The 17,739-nt window shown below is 41.1% G+C and overlaps 1 protein-coding gene across 2 annotated transcripts in view; it reads right to left on the reverse strand.

Moving 5' to 3' along the window:
- ACVR2A (activin A receptor type 2A) overlaps window positions 1–17,739 on the reverse strand; it is a 115,959-nt gene that overhangs the window by 12,454 nt on the left and 85,766 nt on the right. For both annotated transcript variants that reach the window (XM_032791753.2, XM_032791751.2), the window contains one exon: window positions 17,107–17,252. In XM_032791753.2, coding sequence (XP_032647644.1) covers window positions 17,107–17,252 — 146 coding nt within the window. The remainder of the gene's footprint in view (window positions 1–17,106; window positions 17,253–17,739) is intronic.

A 17,739-nucleotide genomic window follows, 5' to 3' on the forward strand; every position in this document is an offset into this window, starting at 1 on the left:
GTGGATGGAAGCCGGCTTTTCGCGCACCAGCACCGTAAACCGCTTTCCACTTGGCCTACATTATACGAGAGAGTGCCCGCCATGGCGGCGCCACTCTAGGGGGTGGCCTGCCAGCCCGCTGGAGTTGCTAGCGTAAAAGTTCTCCGACGAACGTGCACGCGCGGCGCATACACCTACTGGAATGGATATGAGCAACACATCTCGAAGAACAACAGTTACAAAGGTGAGTAACCGTGTTTTCTACCAGCTGGCAGTCTATCTTCCACTCAATTTTCAGAGGGTTCTTCCCAAAAAATCATGACTTTCATCTTATTGAAAACTAGGTCTGGAGAATTACAAAAAAGAAAAACGAGGTAATCGGCACAGGCCTTTTGTGGTTTTATCACAAACTCATGTAATAGGCACATAACACCCCAAGATAGATCTACCCATAATGTGTAGTGTACAGAAATGCTCTTCCTTCAAACATCTACCATATCATTAATACTTTTGTTTAAAGAAAAGGTGCTATATGGCATCCCTGGCATACTCCAATAAGAACAGGAGTTCCTATCCCATATTGCTTTGGTGTAGAACCTCCAAAATATATCACAGTCTTAGATTGGTACCTATCCTCCTTAATTTCACCCAAAGTTTGTCTCAGTTAATAGACTCAAATGCCATCTTTAAATCTATGAACACAGCATATAATTTAGTACCCTTAACCACAGTATGTTTATAAATCATGTAAGAAAAATAATCATGAATTGTGGCTCTATCCGCCCTAAAGATGGACTGCTCTTTGTATAGTAAATTAGCCTCTGAAGCCCATTTCAACTTTAGATAGTAAGAATCTGGAGTAAGTTTTCCTTGCCACATCTAACAGACTAATAGAGTGAATGAAGCAGGATTCTTTGTCCTCTTTTTAAAAAATAGGAACTATAATACTAGACTTCCACCCAGCTGGAATCCATCTAAGATGATTAATGACAGTAAATAATTTAGCCAAGACTGGAGATTACCAATCAAGAGTTTCCTGAATAACTTCAGCAGGGGAAAAAACTCTTCCCCTGGACTTTTTTCCATTGTTGGGCTAAAATCAATGACTGGGTTTAATTGTGCTTTACCGAAGGACAGAGTGATAAGTTTACGGAGGGGATGGTATGAAGAGATTGCCTCCAATGGTACATGGCCCATCTCCAGCAGCCAAAGATGGGACAGTAAACAGGTAGGGCCCTGCGTCACTACAGTCAATTCTCTCCCAGGTGTCTGGCTGATAGATCTTGTCCGCACTCTCAGGGCTTATTTGAAGTTGGGAAGGAATTTTCCCCTCGAGGTCAGATTGGCAGAGACCCTGGGATTTTTGTTTGGTTCGTTGTTTTTTTGGCCTTCCTCTGGAACATGGGGCATAGGTCACTGGCTGGTTTGAACTAGAGTAAATAGTGGATTCTCTGTAGCTTGAACCCTTCAAATCATGATTTGAGGACTTTAGTAACTCAGTCTGAGATTAGGGGTCAAGTATAGGAGTGGGTGGGTGAGATTCTATGGCCTGTGATGTGCAGCGGTGAGACCAAATAACAGTTGGCCTTTTGGCCTTAAATGCCTAAGTCTATAAATCAAAGAAGGGATTTCTCATTGCACCAACTACAGAAGAATTAGGGTTAAAAAAAACCCACAATGTTGGAATGTGCTATCCAGGCTTCATCATTAATATGGGGTTCCTCATCTGGAGTATATCTACCAAGGCCTGAGGCCACCATGTTCCAAAACACGGAATAATTTTCAGCTTTAACTACAGCTTCAAAATTGTTACATAAGGTTCTCAGATATTTTTGGCTTTCATTACATAATAAACCTCAATATCTTATTCTGGCAGCTACTAACTTCTGAAGCAAATTAGGAGAGGGATCTTATTAACTATATGTGCAACAGGAGACTTTTCCTTCACACAGTCCACGTCAAACCAAAGTGTGCTTAATTTTGAAAGCATTTCTGGGACAATTAAAACCAAAGCCTTGTTTAGAGAAATGTGGCAGTAAGGACTTGACCAGCAATTCATGAGATTCACAAATTTGAGAAGAATTCTCAGACTTAATTATTATGTCTCTGAAAAAATTTAACATCAGTCCTCCAATCTCCTAGATAAATTTGTCCATTTTAGTCTTTTACAACCACATTGTTCCAAAGGGAGTAATTAAGGCATCATCATCCATCAGAAATAAAAACTCTCCCCAAAAAGGGCACATCATTCATAATTAGAGAGAGGCTGGCAGTGACTATCGGGACAAGAAAATTTACATAAATCCCTAAAGAAAGATCAAGTATATAAATCAATACTACTAGAACCAATTGATGAAATACAGGTTAACTGTCCACGTCTTTCTGCCACATTTTTTTTTCCCCCCATTTACAGGTATCAGATTCAACTTGTATAACAAAACCTTTAATTTTTGCCCAGCAATGTTAACCACCTGATCTCTAGAGCTGAGAGGGAAATTCAAAAATCCCACAGTGTTTTCTTCCTCTGATACTGAGTTTGTTGGAGGACCTATTGGAGCATTAAAATCTCCCAAAATTAGACAAGCTATATCAATTTGCTCATCCAGGCACTCCCACAATTACTCCAATAAGAGGAGGAGAATGAGGGGAAAAGAATATTTAATACTATAATTTGGAGATCAGGAAAAAACTAAAATACAGCCTAAATGCCCTGACAATTTGATTCCAAGGGTAAAACCCAGGATTTCAGGCATAAGGAAACTAAGGTTGCAAGTACTTCAGATGTATGACCCCTTACTAACAATCAATTTCTTCCTTGAAGAAAGAATTCAAACCCAAGAAAGATTATGATTTTAGATTCACTAACCATGTTTCTTGTTAAAATAAATCAGTTCAAAGGTTTCCAAAAATTTAAAAAACTCCATATCATTCATCTTCTTTTTATAACCACAAATTCCAGGATAAAATATGTAAATTGTTCTGGCAAAAGCTCTCTCTGGGTAAAGGGTAAGAAATTGGACAATCCAGTCAGACATAAGAAACAGACCTAAGAGCCTCACTATAAGCATTTGATTAATCTCCAAATACCACTGTATTCTAAAGAGCAATCTATGTGGGAGATTTTGAATGTAAAGGAAGTCTATCTCAAGGATCTCATGAAAAACCAACCTTATTTCGGGGAAGGGGAATTGTAAAGCTCAAGGGACTAGAAAAGATTGGAGAGTCAAACTTAGGAGATCCAGTTAAATAAATAGTACAAAGAAGTTTAGAAAGTAGCTGAGGAAAAGTTGATGTAAAATCCTGAGATATATTCTCATAAGATAAATAAGAACCAGACTCTTCTATAAATTATACCTTATATTTTTGAGAATGTCCCGTAGAGCAAGGATCTCATGAGTGTTTTCTACTCTATAGAGATGAAGACACCTCAGAGCTTTAGTGGTTTCCTCAAATTCCAAATTCTAGAACCTATGTACCAATAAAAAAAAAATTCCATCTCCCACCTCGTGCGTATTTCAAAAATAAAGGTGCCCTATGTGCCTTATAAACTTAAGAGTTAAATAGTAAATACGAAATGAACCATATCAATTTATAACTGATTTAGATCAATAGCTGTAAGGGGCTGTCTGCCTGAATATAATCCCCCCTGAAAAAAGTTCAAATCAACATGGGGCCCATTTATATAGAGTATCAGAGGGCCAATTTTTTGGCATTTTCCAATACTGACATATTTGGAGGATTTCTAAGGGATGGGGAATGCTACTTGGAAGTATTAAATCAAGAAACAGAATTTCTGAAACCTCAGAGATCCTACGTATGATAAAGCAAGAGGACGACGACGACGACAAAAAGGTGGTGTCAATTTCTCTTAGTTTAGCCTTAACTCACTAATAAAGCTCTGTATATTCCTATCATCAATATGAGAGAAATTATCTATAACTTTAGGTTCTTCCTTGTCCAGATCTGAATTAGTAGTGGGTGGCATCTAGCTTGCCTGTAGACCAATCCTCTCATAATCCACCCAATAGAATTTTTCATTCAAAGAGCTCTTAATACCCACTAATGTCTTCATAAGAGGTTTCAACAAAGAAAACCAATGGGAACTGTGAATAAGTAAAAGAAAGATGGCCATAATCCACCAAGTCTGATCATACAGGTTCACAGATATTGCTCCTGCTATTCACAAGTTCTAAATTTGTAAGATCCTTATCTATAAGTTCCTTAGTCAATAAGATACTTCCAGGGATTTCCTTCCCTCAGAATTCAAAGTAACAAGAGAATCAGAACTCGTGTGAGCCAAACCCCAGATAAAGAGTAGGGGAATTTGCTTCTCAGAGAAGTCAGTTAATTTACACTGCAATAGACAAGGATACCCAGGACAATCCGGGGGTGGGTAAGAGGGGGAGAGTGAGAAGGAGAGCAGACCATCTTCAAGGGGAATGCTTACATGCTTTTAAATTTCTGAAGTTTGGGGGAAGTGTGGAATAGAGCTCACAGTCTTTAGGGCCATTCTGTTAATCCCAAAAAAGTGGAAGAAAAAGCTCCTTCCCAGTTCATTCACCACTAAGCAATCACTACAGCGATACTGCAACTCCTTACAGAGAGGAGAGGGTGAGCTCCTCTCCAAAACAATCAACGCCTTCAACTTAAAAGTGTTTTAAGCCTCACAAACTCCTACCAAGGAGGAATGATTGTACATCACTCAGGCCTCAGTTCAACCTGGATGATATGACCGCCTTCAGAGTGGTTCACTTCATCTGCCACTTGTTACAAGTCTCCAGATTCTCCAAGATTACAGAGCAATATTGCCATATAGAGGAAATTGCTGCTTATTCACTCAGCAGCAGCAGACTCCCAGCAGCTCCCAGCACTACTCCCCATTTGGGTGCCCTAGACCTTTCAGATACTGCTCTCCCTGAGCCCCAGTGGGCAGCTCTCTTCCTTCCCAGAACTGAGCTCAATGGTAACTACCTCTTCTCACATTATACCGCTTCCAAAAAAGTTTCATGTTATACAATCAGAACTTATTGTAGCTGAAAAATCTGATGATGATCCGGACAGACTGCACACCTGCTTATTATCCATAACACTACAGAATTGATGGAGGTATCAGTAGTAAAACTTTGCCAAAAGGTAAACCAACATGATATGAAAACTCTTAGAAAGCAGGCGTGCTGGACAGAGTGGTAGTCAGAAAAGTAGTAAGGGCAGATTACTTTAAAAAAAAAATAAATAAGCATGGTGGTATTTTGATCCATGTTCAATTTTTAGTTATGGGCTTTTACTGCCTGGGTAAACTGCAGCTAGGAGCACCACAGCGGTAGCTCTGAATTCTACAACAGAAGAGAATATCTTCCATTGATACAAAGGGTTACAATTCAGCAATCAGTCCCATTTGCTTGTTCCAATTTGGAAGGATAGCAATAGGGACACAGGACTGATGATCAGCTCCTATGAACTTATGAGAGGTACTGCTTATTTTGTTTGAAGGGTAAAAGTATGTTTGGCCTTGTGTAAACATGCATTTAGGTAATTTTAAGAACATTTTACAATATAGCTACAGATACTGATTGCACCATGCTGATTAGCGGACTAGAGTCATTATTTAAATATGCAAAAATTGAAAATATATCACCACCGCCAACCATGATCACCAGAACACATCCCATAAATCAACTTATCTGGTTAGGTAGAGAAATTTCTATCAGACCTTTTCCAGATTAATGATTTTTCAGAAAATTAGGAGCAAAAACAACCTTTGAAGCTAAAAATTCTCATGCTTGCTCTCAGACTAAAAGTGGTGATTTTCATCTGAACATGGGATTAGAATAAGGAGATTTTTTTCTGTAATTAAAATATCAATTATAACACTATCAGGGTTAAAAAAAATTGGGCACACTGAATATAATTGCATGTTGTGCAAGGAGGTAGTAAAACATTGCCCTTTGTCCTCTTCAAATATCCTTCTACTGCTCTTCTAGGAGTATTTGATTTGCAGGAAACTAACACAGATTTCTTCCCTCCTCAAAATTCAGCCTCCTTTTCTTTACCTCTCTCTTTTTCAGTGTTGCCATGACAATCCTGGAACTTAATTTTTTATTTCTTCAGAATGGGAGCTGTTGAGCGAGAGTGAGAGAGCGCGCGCGTGTGGTCTTTTCAAAAAGCACTCAGACTGCTGAAGGTAATAATTGTTAGAGTACTTGCAAACAAAACCCCCTGCTTCTGAAAAGGCCTCTGCAGCCCACAGGCTATTGTTTCGGCATGTCCTTGCAGGCATCTAGGTTGCTTTTGGCATCTTAAAAAGGCTAAACTTTTTAATAGAAAAAAATCAACATCAAAACAGCACATCCACTGAAGATAACAGGGGAAACAATCTTATAAGGGAGAAACAGACTGAAGGGACAAGGTTATTTGTATGTCAACAAATTCCCACAAAGTTTTGAAAATACAAGTATTTGCATACTAGTTTTATTTTTCCATTCTTCTTTGGGGACTGTCACCTTGTTTTGGTGAAGAGGCTTGCATGTTCCAATGATCCTCGGAGCTAAGTTGTTGGGAGCTTCATGTTCCTGGTAGGGTCTCCCAAGAAGAACAGGTCTGAGGGGAATCCCAGACAAAGCACAGTCCAATTCCTCCTAGTCCTCAACAGTGGATCAGGTGGAAGAAGGTCCTTGGATCTCAACGGCTGTGAAAGTGGATGAAGGCTGCAGCAAGTAAATCTCCAGTTGTCCCAGACTTTCCCTACCACTGGGTCCCACACCTCCAACTTGTCATGATCATGTGGTCGTTGTAGCCGCACCAGCTTCCCCATGTTAAAGGAAGTCATGCACAGGCTTCTACCATGGGAAATAAGGTCTTTCCAATCTTCCAAGCCCTGCGGCGATGGACTAGTGGTGATGGGGACAGGATTAGTGAATCTGGCAATCCCTAGCCATGAATCTGCACATAGGCGGCGATAGTTAGATGGTCGTCTGGCACCTGGACTGAGACAGGGTGCAATTCGGCAGCTACTATTGCAACTGAGAAGTCCTCTTTAGGATCCCCTCTGCTACCCTGCACGGTGAGAGGGTTAGAAAAGTTGCCCTAAACCTAGGCTGTCTCTCACACTGCTGGCTGGATTACTGCATCCAATGGGATAACTCTGCCTGTGAAGCTATAAAAAGACTGATTTTGCTACTTTGTTATCCATCAGGGTGCGAACATTCAAAGATAAGGTACAGCTGGAAGGAACTGCTATTGTCACCAGGGAACTTGTGAGATATTACATCAACGTCACTGCCCTCAGTGAGACAAGGCACCCAGATAAAGGTCAACTGAGAGAAGGTGGAGGCTATATCTTTTTCTGGAAAGGGAAATATGCAGAGCGTAGGCGCATTCATAGTGTCGGTTTTGCAATCAGGAATAAATTTGTCAGTCACCTTATAAAATTTCCTGTAGGAATCAGTAAACATCTTATGACTTAGTCTTGAGCTCAGCAACCACCAGTCTGCTCCTGTCATCAGTGCATATGCCCCAACGCTGGATTCTATCGAGGATATCCAAGAACAATTCTATACAGATATTGACAGAGGCCTGGTCTACACTATGCGTTTAAACTGAATTTAGCAGCGTTAAACTGATTTAACCCTACACCAGTCCACACAACGAGGCCCTTTATATCAACATAAAGGGCTCTTTAAACTGGTTTCTGTACTCCTCGCCGACGAGAGTAGCAGCACTGAAATCGATATTGCCATGTCAGATTAGGGTTAGTGTGGCCGCAAATTGACAGTATTGGCCTCCGGGCGGTATCCCACAGTGCACCACTGTGACCACTCTGAAAAGCAATCTGAACTCGGATGCACTGGCCAGGTAGACAGGAAAAGCCCTGTGAAACTTATGAAATTCCATCTGTTTATTCCATGCTGTTTGCCTCAGTGTGGGAGCGTCTGTGCGGCTCTCTCTGGTCTTATCACGATTTTTTTGGGGATACAAAAAATTTTTCCGTTTGGCAGTAAATTTGTTTGTCTTAAGGTTAAGGAAAACTTCCATTTGTGGGCTTTCCCCTTTTTTTTCATTGTTCTCCTGCAAGGTATTTTTTTGCTCTCTCTCTTATTATTGTTTTACAAAGGTTCTTAAAAATTTATTTTTGGCCGCACCTTACTTTTCTTAATTTGGGTATTTTTAGGGGCCTATTTCTTAAAAAATTCTTTTCCCTCTCAATTTCGAATACATTTAAAAACTGTCTCGTTCAGGAATCTCTTACTTTTTTCCTTCATTGATGTTTATTATACGGGAATTAAAAAACCAATGGCCAAAAAAAAAAGGGTTGGTTTTGGGAGAATTGAGGTTTTATTTCTTAATAATATAAGGGGCGAAGGAAAATATACGTCGCAAAAAATAGAACATAATAAGAACAGTGGGGGTTTTAAAGGCCTTAAAAGAACTTATTTTTTGTTTGTTTTCCCATGTTGGATAATTTGGATTTTCCCCCAAAAAAAAACAATTTTGCAGGTTGAGGAATGGGATGGGAACCTGTGGGGAGCACCTGGCCCAACCACGGTTAAATGGGCCGACCCCATACCGCGGTTTTTTTTTACTGGCCAAAACCCCCCTCCAGTATTTAATTTCCAAGAAATAAAACTGTATTTCTTTATGTTTCTCCTTCAGTTTCAAAAGAAAAAAACTTTTTTTGCAATAAAGTGGATTTAAAAATAAACTTTCTTGTTTTCAAATGGGGGAACCAAGATGAAAAACCCCGTGGTATCAAAAAGAGGAGACATTGTTCAGATGGAGGGGAAGGGATAAAAGGCTTATTCTGTAGATTTTTCCAAAACTAAATAAGGCTTTGGGTGGCCGTCTTGGGTTTTTTTTTTCAATAAAGAAAATAACCAATGGTCAGGGTTTGCTTGGAACTTTGAGGCAATGATATAACCAAATTGCCCCCAACCCCCAAGCCAGGCGGGTTTTTTTTCAACCCCTGTAAAAAGAAGGTTTTTAATTGGTAAATGTTAATAAGATGAAGAGTTTTCTTTTGGTCCCCAATTGTGTTCTGATGTAGGCTTGGTTGTTTATAGGGCCAAAAAAACAGTTTTACCATAATTTATTTTGCTGAATGAAGGTAATGGAGAAATAAAAGAACTTATATATAATAGCCTGTCAAAAAATATTTACATAATGAGGTGGGGCTTCATGCCTTATGGGCGGCGGGGAAAAAACATAGGGTTTTGTAAAATGAGGATGGGGGGTGGGAACGAACTTGGCATTTTCCGATCTAAAAGACGAATACGAATGCAGGCTCCTGCATTATGATGGCTATATAATTCCTAACTCGCGCAGGAAATGTTTATTGTGGGAAAAACAAGTCCAAAGAGGGAATGACTCGGGGGTGCCCTTTGGGGATGAATTGAATTTTTTGATTAATTTTGCAGAAATTAGTTCCTACTGGAGACAAAAATTGAGGGATTGGCTATTCAAGCCACACCAGCCCGGTGTGGACTCAAGTCCTCGTATAAAAGCGTGTAGCTCTTGGAAGAAGAAATGAAAAATTTATGGGGAACAATAAAAGGTGGCCAATGTTTCCTGGGCTGGAAACCGTCTTTTGAGTGGGGAAAGGAAGAGGGGCGGAATAGGGAGAGGGAAGTTGGAGGGCTTTCCAACCCGTTCATTGGGGCTGGGCCATTCCGCCTAGCTGGAGGCATCTCCTGCTAATGGTCCTCTCGGTTCCGCCAATCTACCAAACGACCCCATTTGGTTCAAATCCCAAGGGTGACTGCAATGCTGTCACATTGCCTTGTAGCGGTGTCTATTCCGAAAGACACGAAGTCCGGACGAAACACGCTGACACCCCCCTAGAACAGTGCCGGCGTCCAAAGGATACGTTGTCGAGGCGGTGGCCAATGCTCCTCGCTGTCAAAATCCCCCTAACCACAGGAGCCCCCCATGGCGTAACGGAAAACAAGAGGAATGAAATCGCTCCTATTCTTGGACTTTCTTTCTGGACTCGTCCCTCACCGCCTATTCTCTGCTGCGATGTGGCGGTGCGTCCTCGTACCGGCTGTGCCGATTGCCGGCAGCAGAACCCATGCCGCAGTCCTCTGTCCCCTCCACCATTACAGCGCCTGCTGGGTACCCAAGATCCGGCACGATGCCCTGGATAACGAGTGTCGAAATGATTGGCAGTAAACTGGAGATCTTATGTCATCTCCGGGGCCGACGTAGCTCCTGGCTGGCCTTTCAGGTGGGTGTGCGGCAGGGGGTGGTTTCCGCGCAATTTTGGGATCGGGTGTATAATAATATTAATTCGCGGATGCGTGCGGAACCCAGGTACATTATTCTTCTTGCATGTTGCTGTTCATTGCCACATGGATCTTGGTACAGCCGGTGCTTCTATAAGAGACCTTGTTTGTGCAGGTGTTTTTGATATCCCTCCATTCAAAAGCTCTCCTCCTGTCTCCCCATGGTGGCGGTGCTACAAGAACGATTTGATTTCGTGGTTCTAATGGCTACTAGCGTGGAGTGTATCACTAGCCAGCCACCTAACGATTGCTTGAGGTCTTTTAATTCTTCCTCTTCCTCCCCAGCGTGTCACCAATATAAACCAGTAAACTGAAAAACTGCCGTCATATGGAAGAGAAAGTGGTCACTAAACGCCCATAGCGCCCAGGAGCTGCTTGTCACACCCAGACCCTCCTCACCAACAATTTAATCAGTTATCTTACCACACACAAAACCAAGGGTCAAAACGAGTGTTTTTTTTCCGCCATTCTTCCTATTACTTATTCACACAAATGGGGGGACACTGCACGGGTGAGGGTTGTTGCAGGGGCCCCCCTAGAATAGGCATGCAGACTCACATTTCTGACAGGCTCTGACATGGAGCGCTGTGTCTCTGCGTATAGAGTGATTCTCTAGTACACTTGCCCCTATTCTGCGAGGCTAGACTGACTCTTTCTTAGATAAAAGCAAAGGAGGAATGGACCCGGCATTCATTCCCATTTTTGTCTATTGTGCCCCCAGCGACCTCACGAGGCCAAGCCAGACGCACCTATGACATGCAGCAGGACCGTCGGTACAGAATGACTGATAACCGTCACCATTCGCCAATTTTACATTGGCATGACAGACCGGTACAGACGACAGATACAGTAGAGATTCCTGTCTACACAACTTGCAAAGGCAAATGAATGGCTGTGCGTAGCGCTGAAGTACCACCTACTGTCAGCGGTCCATGTCACATACGGTACAGTGACAATAAGCAAAACGGGCTCCAATTGTTGCCTTGCTATGGCATGCTGCCCAAGACACATTTCAGGGAAAAAGGCGCCGAATGACTGTCGGCCGGTGGCTTTCACGGAGGAAGGAATGGGACAGCATATTTACCCAGAATCACCGCGACACTGTTTTACACCATAGGCATGCGGATCTCAACCCAGTCCAATGGGCGGGGAGACGGGGAACTATGAGCATTAGCTTACCACAGTGCAACACTCCGAAAATCGACGCTAGCTCGTACATGGACGACAGCCGCTGACATTCATGTGCTTGTTGGCCACATGCACTCACTTACCAATCTGTTTTACAAAACCGGTTTATGTAAAATTGGAATAATCCTGTAGTGTAGACATACCCAAAGAGTCTTGACCAACATTCCCGAGGAGGAGGAGGAGGAGATCATTCTCCTCAGAGATTTTAATGCTAGAGTCGAGCAGGAGTCAGATCTCTGAAATGGCACTATTGGAGAAGGAGTAGGAAAGGGTAACTCCAGTAGCATCTTCCTCCTGAGCAAATGCGTAGAACATGGTGTGTTCGTCACAAACACCCTCTTTAGACAAAGTGAGACATATAAGACCACCTGGACACACCCTCGCTCCAGGCATTGGCACCTTCTTCACTGTTATTGTTAGAGCTTGAGACTGGAAAGATGTCCACATCATAAGGGCCATGCATGTAACTAGTGACTGTTGGACAGACCATCGCCTTGTTAGATCAATCATGAATTTCCAGATCGTCTCAAGGCAACATAGCAGGCAAAATCCGTACAAAAGAAATTCCATGTAAAGTCCCTTGACGATATAGTGACTCAGAAGAAACTTCAGCAGTGTCTCCAAGATAAATTTGCTGCTATACCTACAGCTAACAATAATGAAAATTTCTGAAAGGGATTAAAGATGGCCATTCTCTCAGCATGTGGCAAGTCCACTGGCTATGTCACCTGCCATCATCAAGATTGGTTTGATGAGAATGATGCTGAGATTCGGGGCCTGCTTGACCACAAAAGAAAAGCTCATCACATGTGGCAAAACATCATATATGACTTTCTTCTGCTGGTGTGATAAGTAACTCAAGGCTAAAGCCCAAAGGAAAATCCGTGGCATCAAAAATAAGTCATGGTGAGAAAAGGCCAAGGAGATTGAGCTTTATGCTGATAAACATGACATGAGTTTCTGTCAGGTAATAAGGGCCATTTATGGCCCATGATCCCATGGACACACACCACTCTGAGCCCAACATGGGTCAACATATTTTAAGGACAGCGAAGCCAAAGCCAGATGGAAGGAGCATTTTGAGTTATTCTTGAACCATGAGTCAACTGTCTCTGATGCTAATATTGAATCTATAGCTCAAAAGACATGAAAGAGTATCTTGCTGATCCCCCACCCACCCTTGAAGTAGTAACATGAGACATTATGCAAACTAAGAACAATAAAGCAACAGGGCCAGATGGCATACCAGCTGAAATCTACAAATTTGGAGGTGAAGAACTGGTAGGGAAGCTCCACAAACTTTTTCTTCATATCTGGTAAAATGAGAAGATTCCAGAAGACTTGAGAAATGCTAACATTGTTACAATCTTTAAGAAAAGAGATAAGTCAGTGTGGAAACTATCGATGCACTGCCTTGCTATCTACAGCAGGGAAAATTCTTGCCCATATCCTCTTAAACCGATTACTTTCCATTGCTGAGGAAATATTGCTGGAATGTCAGTGTGGTTTTAGACCATCCCATGGGACAACCAATGCTGCATGCCAAATCCAGGAAAAATCATGACCTGTACATGGCTTTCATCGATTTGACAAAGGCCTTTGACTCTATCAATCGTGAAGCCCTGTGGAAGGTACCAGATTTGGCTGGCCTCCAAAATGTATTATGGTCCTAAGGCTTCTCCATGATCAGATGACTACCACTGTTTCCTGTAATGGTCTTGAGATGGAACTTTTCATCATCAAAACTGGGGTTAAGCAAGGATGCGTTGTTGCCCCAACCCTGTTTTCCATTCATTTAGCAGTCATTTTGGTCCTCATTAAAAATCACCTCCCCAGAGGAGTTGACATTCAGTACAGAATGGATGAGCAGCTCTTTAATCTTTGACAGCTCTGCTCAAATTCTGAAAAGTCTTCAGGGCATCCATTACTGATCTTCAGTCTGCTGAAGACTTCATCCTCTCTCTCACTGAGAATGACCTTCAGTCCATATTGGATTTTCTTGCACAAGCTGACCGAAGCCTAGGACTCCCACTCAATACTGAGAAGACTAAAGTGTTCTATCAACCTGCTTCAGGCATTACACATGACTAAACACAAATCACCATTTAGGGTCAGACTTTGGAGACAGTTGGGCACTTCTGCTCCCTCGGTAGCCAACTTTCCCAAATTGCAAAAATTGACAGAGATCCGGCACAGGATCCAGTGTGCAAGTGCTTCCTTTGGGAAATTGCTCTGACAAGTTTTCACAGACTGTGACCTAGGGCAGGACATCAAGATCCAGGTCTGTATGACAGTTGTTGTTCCTGCACTCCTCTATGGATGTGAAACCTGGGTGACCTATTGACAGCATCTCAAGAGTTTGGAGAGGTATCATGAATGATGCCTTCAGAAGATCCTTCACGGAAAGTGGCAAGATTGCCGCACTAACACCAGCATCCTCGCTGAAGCCAATGTCACCAGCACTGACGCAATGATCCTCATGCACCAACTTCACTGGGCTGAACATTGTGTGCAGATGCCAGACTATCGCCTCTCAAAACAAGTCCTCTATTCTCAGCTCATACATGGTCAGAGATCCTGTCATGATCAGAGGAAACGCTACAAAGATACACTGAAAGTGCATCTTAAGAAAACTGATGTGGCCATGACAAGCTGGGAAGAGCAAGCCACCAACAGACCCCAATGGCACCTCCATCAGGCAGTAGCCTGTTTCAAGAAGGGCGTGGCCCTTGAAGCTGAAAGGAAAAAGAGAGGAGGAAAGAAAAAGATACAACTTTCTCCCAGCAGGCCACTGGCCTGCCACAAAATGTCTGTACCTACTGTGAGTGGATCTGCTGTTCCAGGATCCGAGTCCTGAATCATCTCAGGACCCATATGTAAATCCGCGGTAGAGATCATCCTCGAATCGAGGGATCGCCAATCATTTTTCCATCTTCCTTTAACTAAGTAATTAAGTCTGACAAACACAAAGAGAACTCCACATACTACATTATTATAGGACCACTAAAGATTAGAATGCACAAGTTTGACATGTTAGACATGTATTAATTGGCATATAAAAGCAGCACAAATGCCCTGCTTATATATGGAACTGATTCAGTACTTGTTATTAAATTAAAATATATCAAGATAAAGTGTTTAGATAATGAATAGCATCTTTATATATGTACCATGTACCAATATGATACATGTACCAATTTTGAAAATTCTTAATTTATCCAAAAGAAACTTCTTAAGACAGTGTTTCCCCAAAGCGTGGAGCATGCCAACTAGGAAAAGACTAGTTCAGGGGAACACTCTAATATCTCAATTGCTCTCCAGAGTGGTGGTTTTCTTTATTTTAAATTCAGTCTTAGATTGCGAGGAATATCTTCAAAATGTGAAGTAAGCTGTAACAGACACAGAATCATCTATCTGCCAGAATGTCTGAAACAATATCTCTGTGGTGTGAACTGCCCATTTAAGTTGATGGCAATTCAGGTTCCCCGATAATATTTTAAATAGCAACACTTAACTATTTCACTGCTAAAACCATGCAAGAAAGGAGAAGAATACACATGATGAAGACCTATATCAATATTTCCCAAAGTGGATGGCAGAGCAAAAAATGTATGAATTAAAGTGCATAGCCGTTTCATACCATCCTACAGTGAGATGGGATTGGTTTTATTTCCTGAAGCAGGGTGTCACTTTCAAGGGTTTGGGAAAGACTGGTTTAAGACTTTACTCATGTAAATATGTACATAGTAACTACACTGGGAGTATATCATACAAATGGTGCAAGAAACCACTTTAGCTTCCTACCATGTCTTAATCATCTCGCACCTCACACCAGTCACATATTCACGCCATTTTTCAGAGTGAGTTTCCAGACCAACTCCCCACTTCTCTGTATCCCACTCTCACCAACTCCCTAGCCCCTCAAAACTCCCAATTTTCTGACAGTGAAGAGTACATTTCAATAACTTCAGGGTAAAAACCCTTAAGAGCTAGGAAATCTAGAGCTACGATAAACCTCCAGCAACTGCAAACATTTGAAAAGGAAAAAAAAAAAAAATTTCCACAGGATATTTATTCCATAGACATTGAGCCCAGATGCTACAAAGCCTTACGCACATGCTTAACTTTACACACTTTGAATAGTCCCACTGATATTAAGTGGTTGTACCAACTTTAGCCTTATTATCTCTATTACTGTAGTGCTTAAGAGCCCTAGTCAAGGACCAGCACACCAACTGTTACTGTCACACTCCACAAAAAGCCTACTTTCCAAATTCCTGATTAAATGAAATAGGACAATCTGGGCAGTCATTCCAACTGCTAAATAGGGACCTGATTCTTTGAGGTGCTCACCACTTTCTAGAAGGTGTTCCAATTAGATCACAGTTCTGTAATATCAGACAATCAGGCCATACTTGGAGCTAGCGTGTACACAATGGAGATAGTAAACCAATAGTGATGCGTACTTGCAGCAGTTCACCTACAAACTGTACAAAGATAGTGACTGTTTAAAAGTTAAGTTATGAATGTGCACTCAAGTTTAAAAAAAAGGGGGAGGGGGGAGGGGCAGGACACAGCCTCCTGATCCCAAAGTACATCTTACAAAGCAGGCATTAAAGGAATAAAGAGGAAAAATGAAAGGTTAATCGATATCACTAAAGGAGGTATAGTTAAGCTTTTGGGGTACTTTGTGAAATTCTGTACTTTCAAATTTTTAGATTTAAGTCATATATTAATTCTATTCTAACCTTAAGCATAGGGACATAGGTATCTTTAAGTTACTGCTTTGTATTTTATTTTCACCTAAGTTTTTTATCTGGGTATAATTATAAAGGGAACCAATAGAAAATACTAACACTTACATTTGTTTTCAAAACTGTAGGAAGGTGGATTAACTAGGAATAGAGTCAACATGCCTCTAGCAGTTACAAGGAGTTTCCCAACCACTTCCCAACCCAACTAAGCACATACCTAACTTTAAGCAGTTGAACAGACCCACTAAAGTCAAATTTGACTCCAGACAAGTTCAGGGCTCCACTCACACAGAACTCAGGTGGTGGTTTAAGGCTCTGATCCTCACATAGGTCTATGATAAAACTCACATTAGACATCAGCGGTACAGAACAAGGCCTAATTACTTTTGAGTTCCAGGTATATGCATAACCTCAAGTATAGGGAACTGAGTAGGTACTATAATAAATGCGAAGTAGACTTGACTGTGTACTGAAATACTTGCATTAAGTATCTATTCTCAGCCTGTAGATACAATGTAGTCACCCGGACATGAAGAGAGAGAGATGAAATATATATGATCTGCTTTATACGCAGCTTACTGCATATCTCACACTGAGAGTAGTTGTGTGATTTTCAGTAGCAATTCATTGTACATTTTATAACCACAGAACTCCTTAAATCAGACACATTAACTTGTAGTTTAAACAGCTGTATTTCAAAATTTTAAAAATATTAAAAAAAAGTTATTTAGAACAGATTTTTCTTGAAAGTGCAAAGTTGCACTCCTGTTTTATTTATTAATCTGATTTTAAATGTTTATTTTAGCTATTATAAAGTATTTCATAGCCATATTGTTCTATATCTGTACACAAGATTAAGCTAAAGCTTAATACATGAGATAATAGGCAATATCTGAAATATAGTATACCTATGGGATATAGCAGGTTTATGTCCATCTTTCAGACCTGGTATATCCTCATGAAGGTAAGCCAAACCTCTAGCCATAGTTTCGGCAATATGACACAGCTCATTCCAAGAAACCACATTTGCCTTGAGAAAGTCAGTTAATGAACCCTGTACAGTGGAGAGAAAAACAATTAAAGTAAATCTCAGTATTATTTCCCATTAAGGAGAGATTTTCTTAATGATAAAAAGTGTACCTAGAACACACATACAAAGAATCATATCTGTTTCATAAACCTATATATATAGCATGCATGATTGCAGGTACAGTAGAATTTCACAGTTACAAACCAACCAACCAAATACCTCTTTTGGAACCGAAAATACACAATCAGGCAGCAGCAGAGACAAAACCCAAAAACACTCTCCACCTCCCCACTCCAAAAACCACAAATACGTATATTATTGTGTTAAACTACTAAAAGGTAAGGTTTTAGAGTGATAGCTAGTTAGTCTGTATCAGCAAAAAGACCGAAGAGTACTTGTGGCACCTTAGAAACTAACATTTATTTGAGCATAAATAAATTTGTTAGTCTCTAAAGTGCCACAAGTACTCTTCGGTCTTTTTGCTAAAAAACCAGAAAGTTTAAAAAAGAAG

This window comes from Chelonoidis abingdonii, chromosome 10, assembly GCF_003597395.2.
Source record: "Chelonoidis abingdonii isolate Lonesome George chromosome 10, CheloAbing_2.0, whole genome shotgun sequence".
Taxonomy (NCBI): domain Eukaryota; kingdom Metazoa; phylum Chordata; order Testudines; family Testudinidae; genus Chelonoidis; species Chelonoidis abingdonii.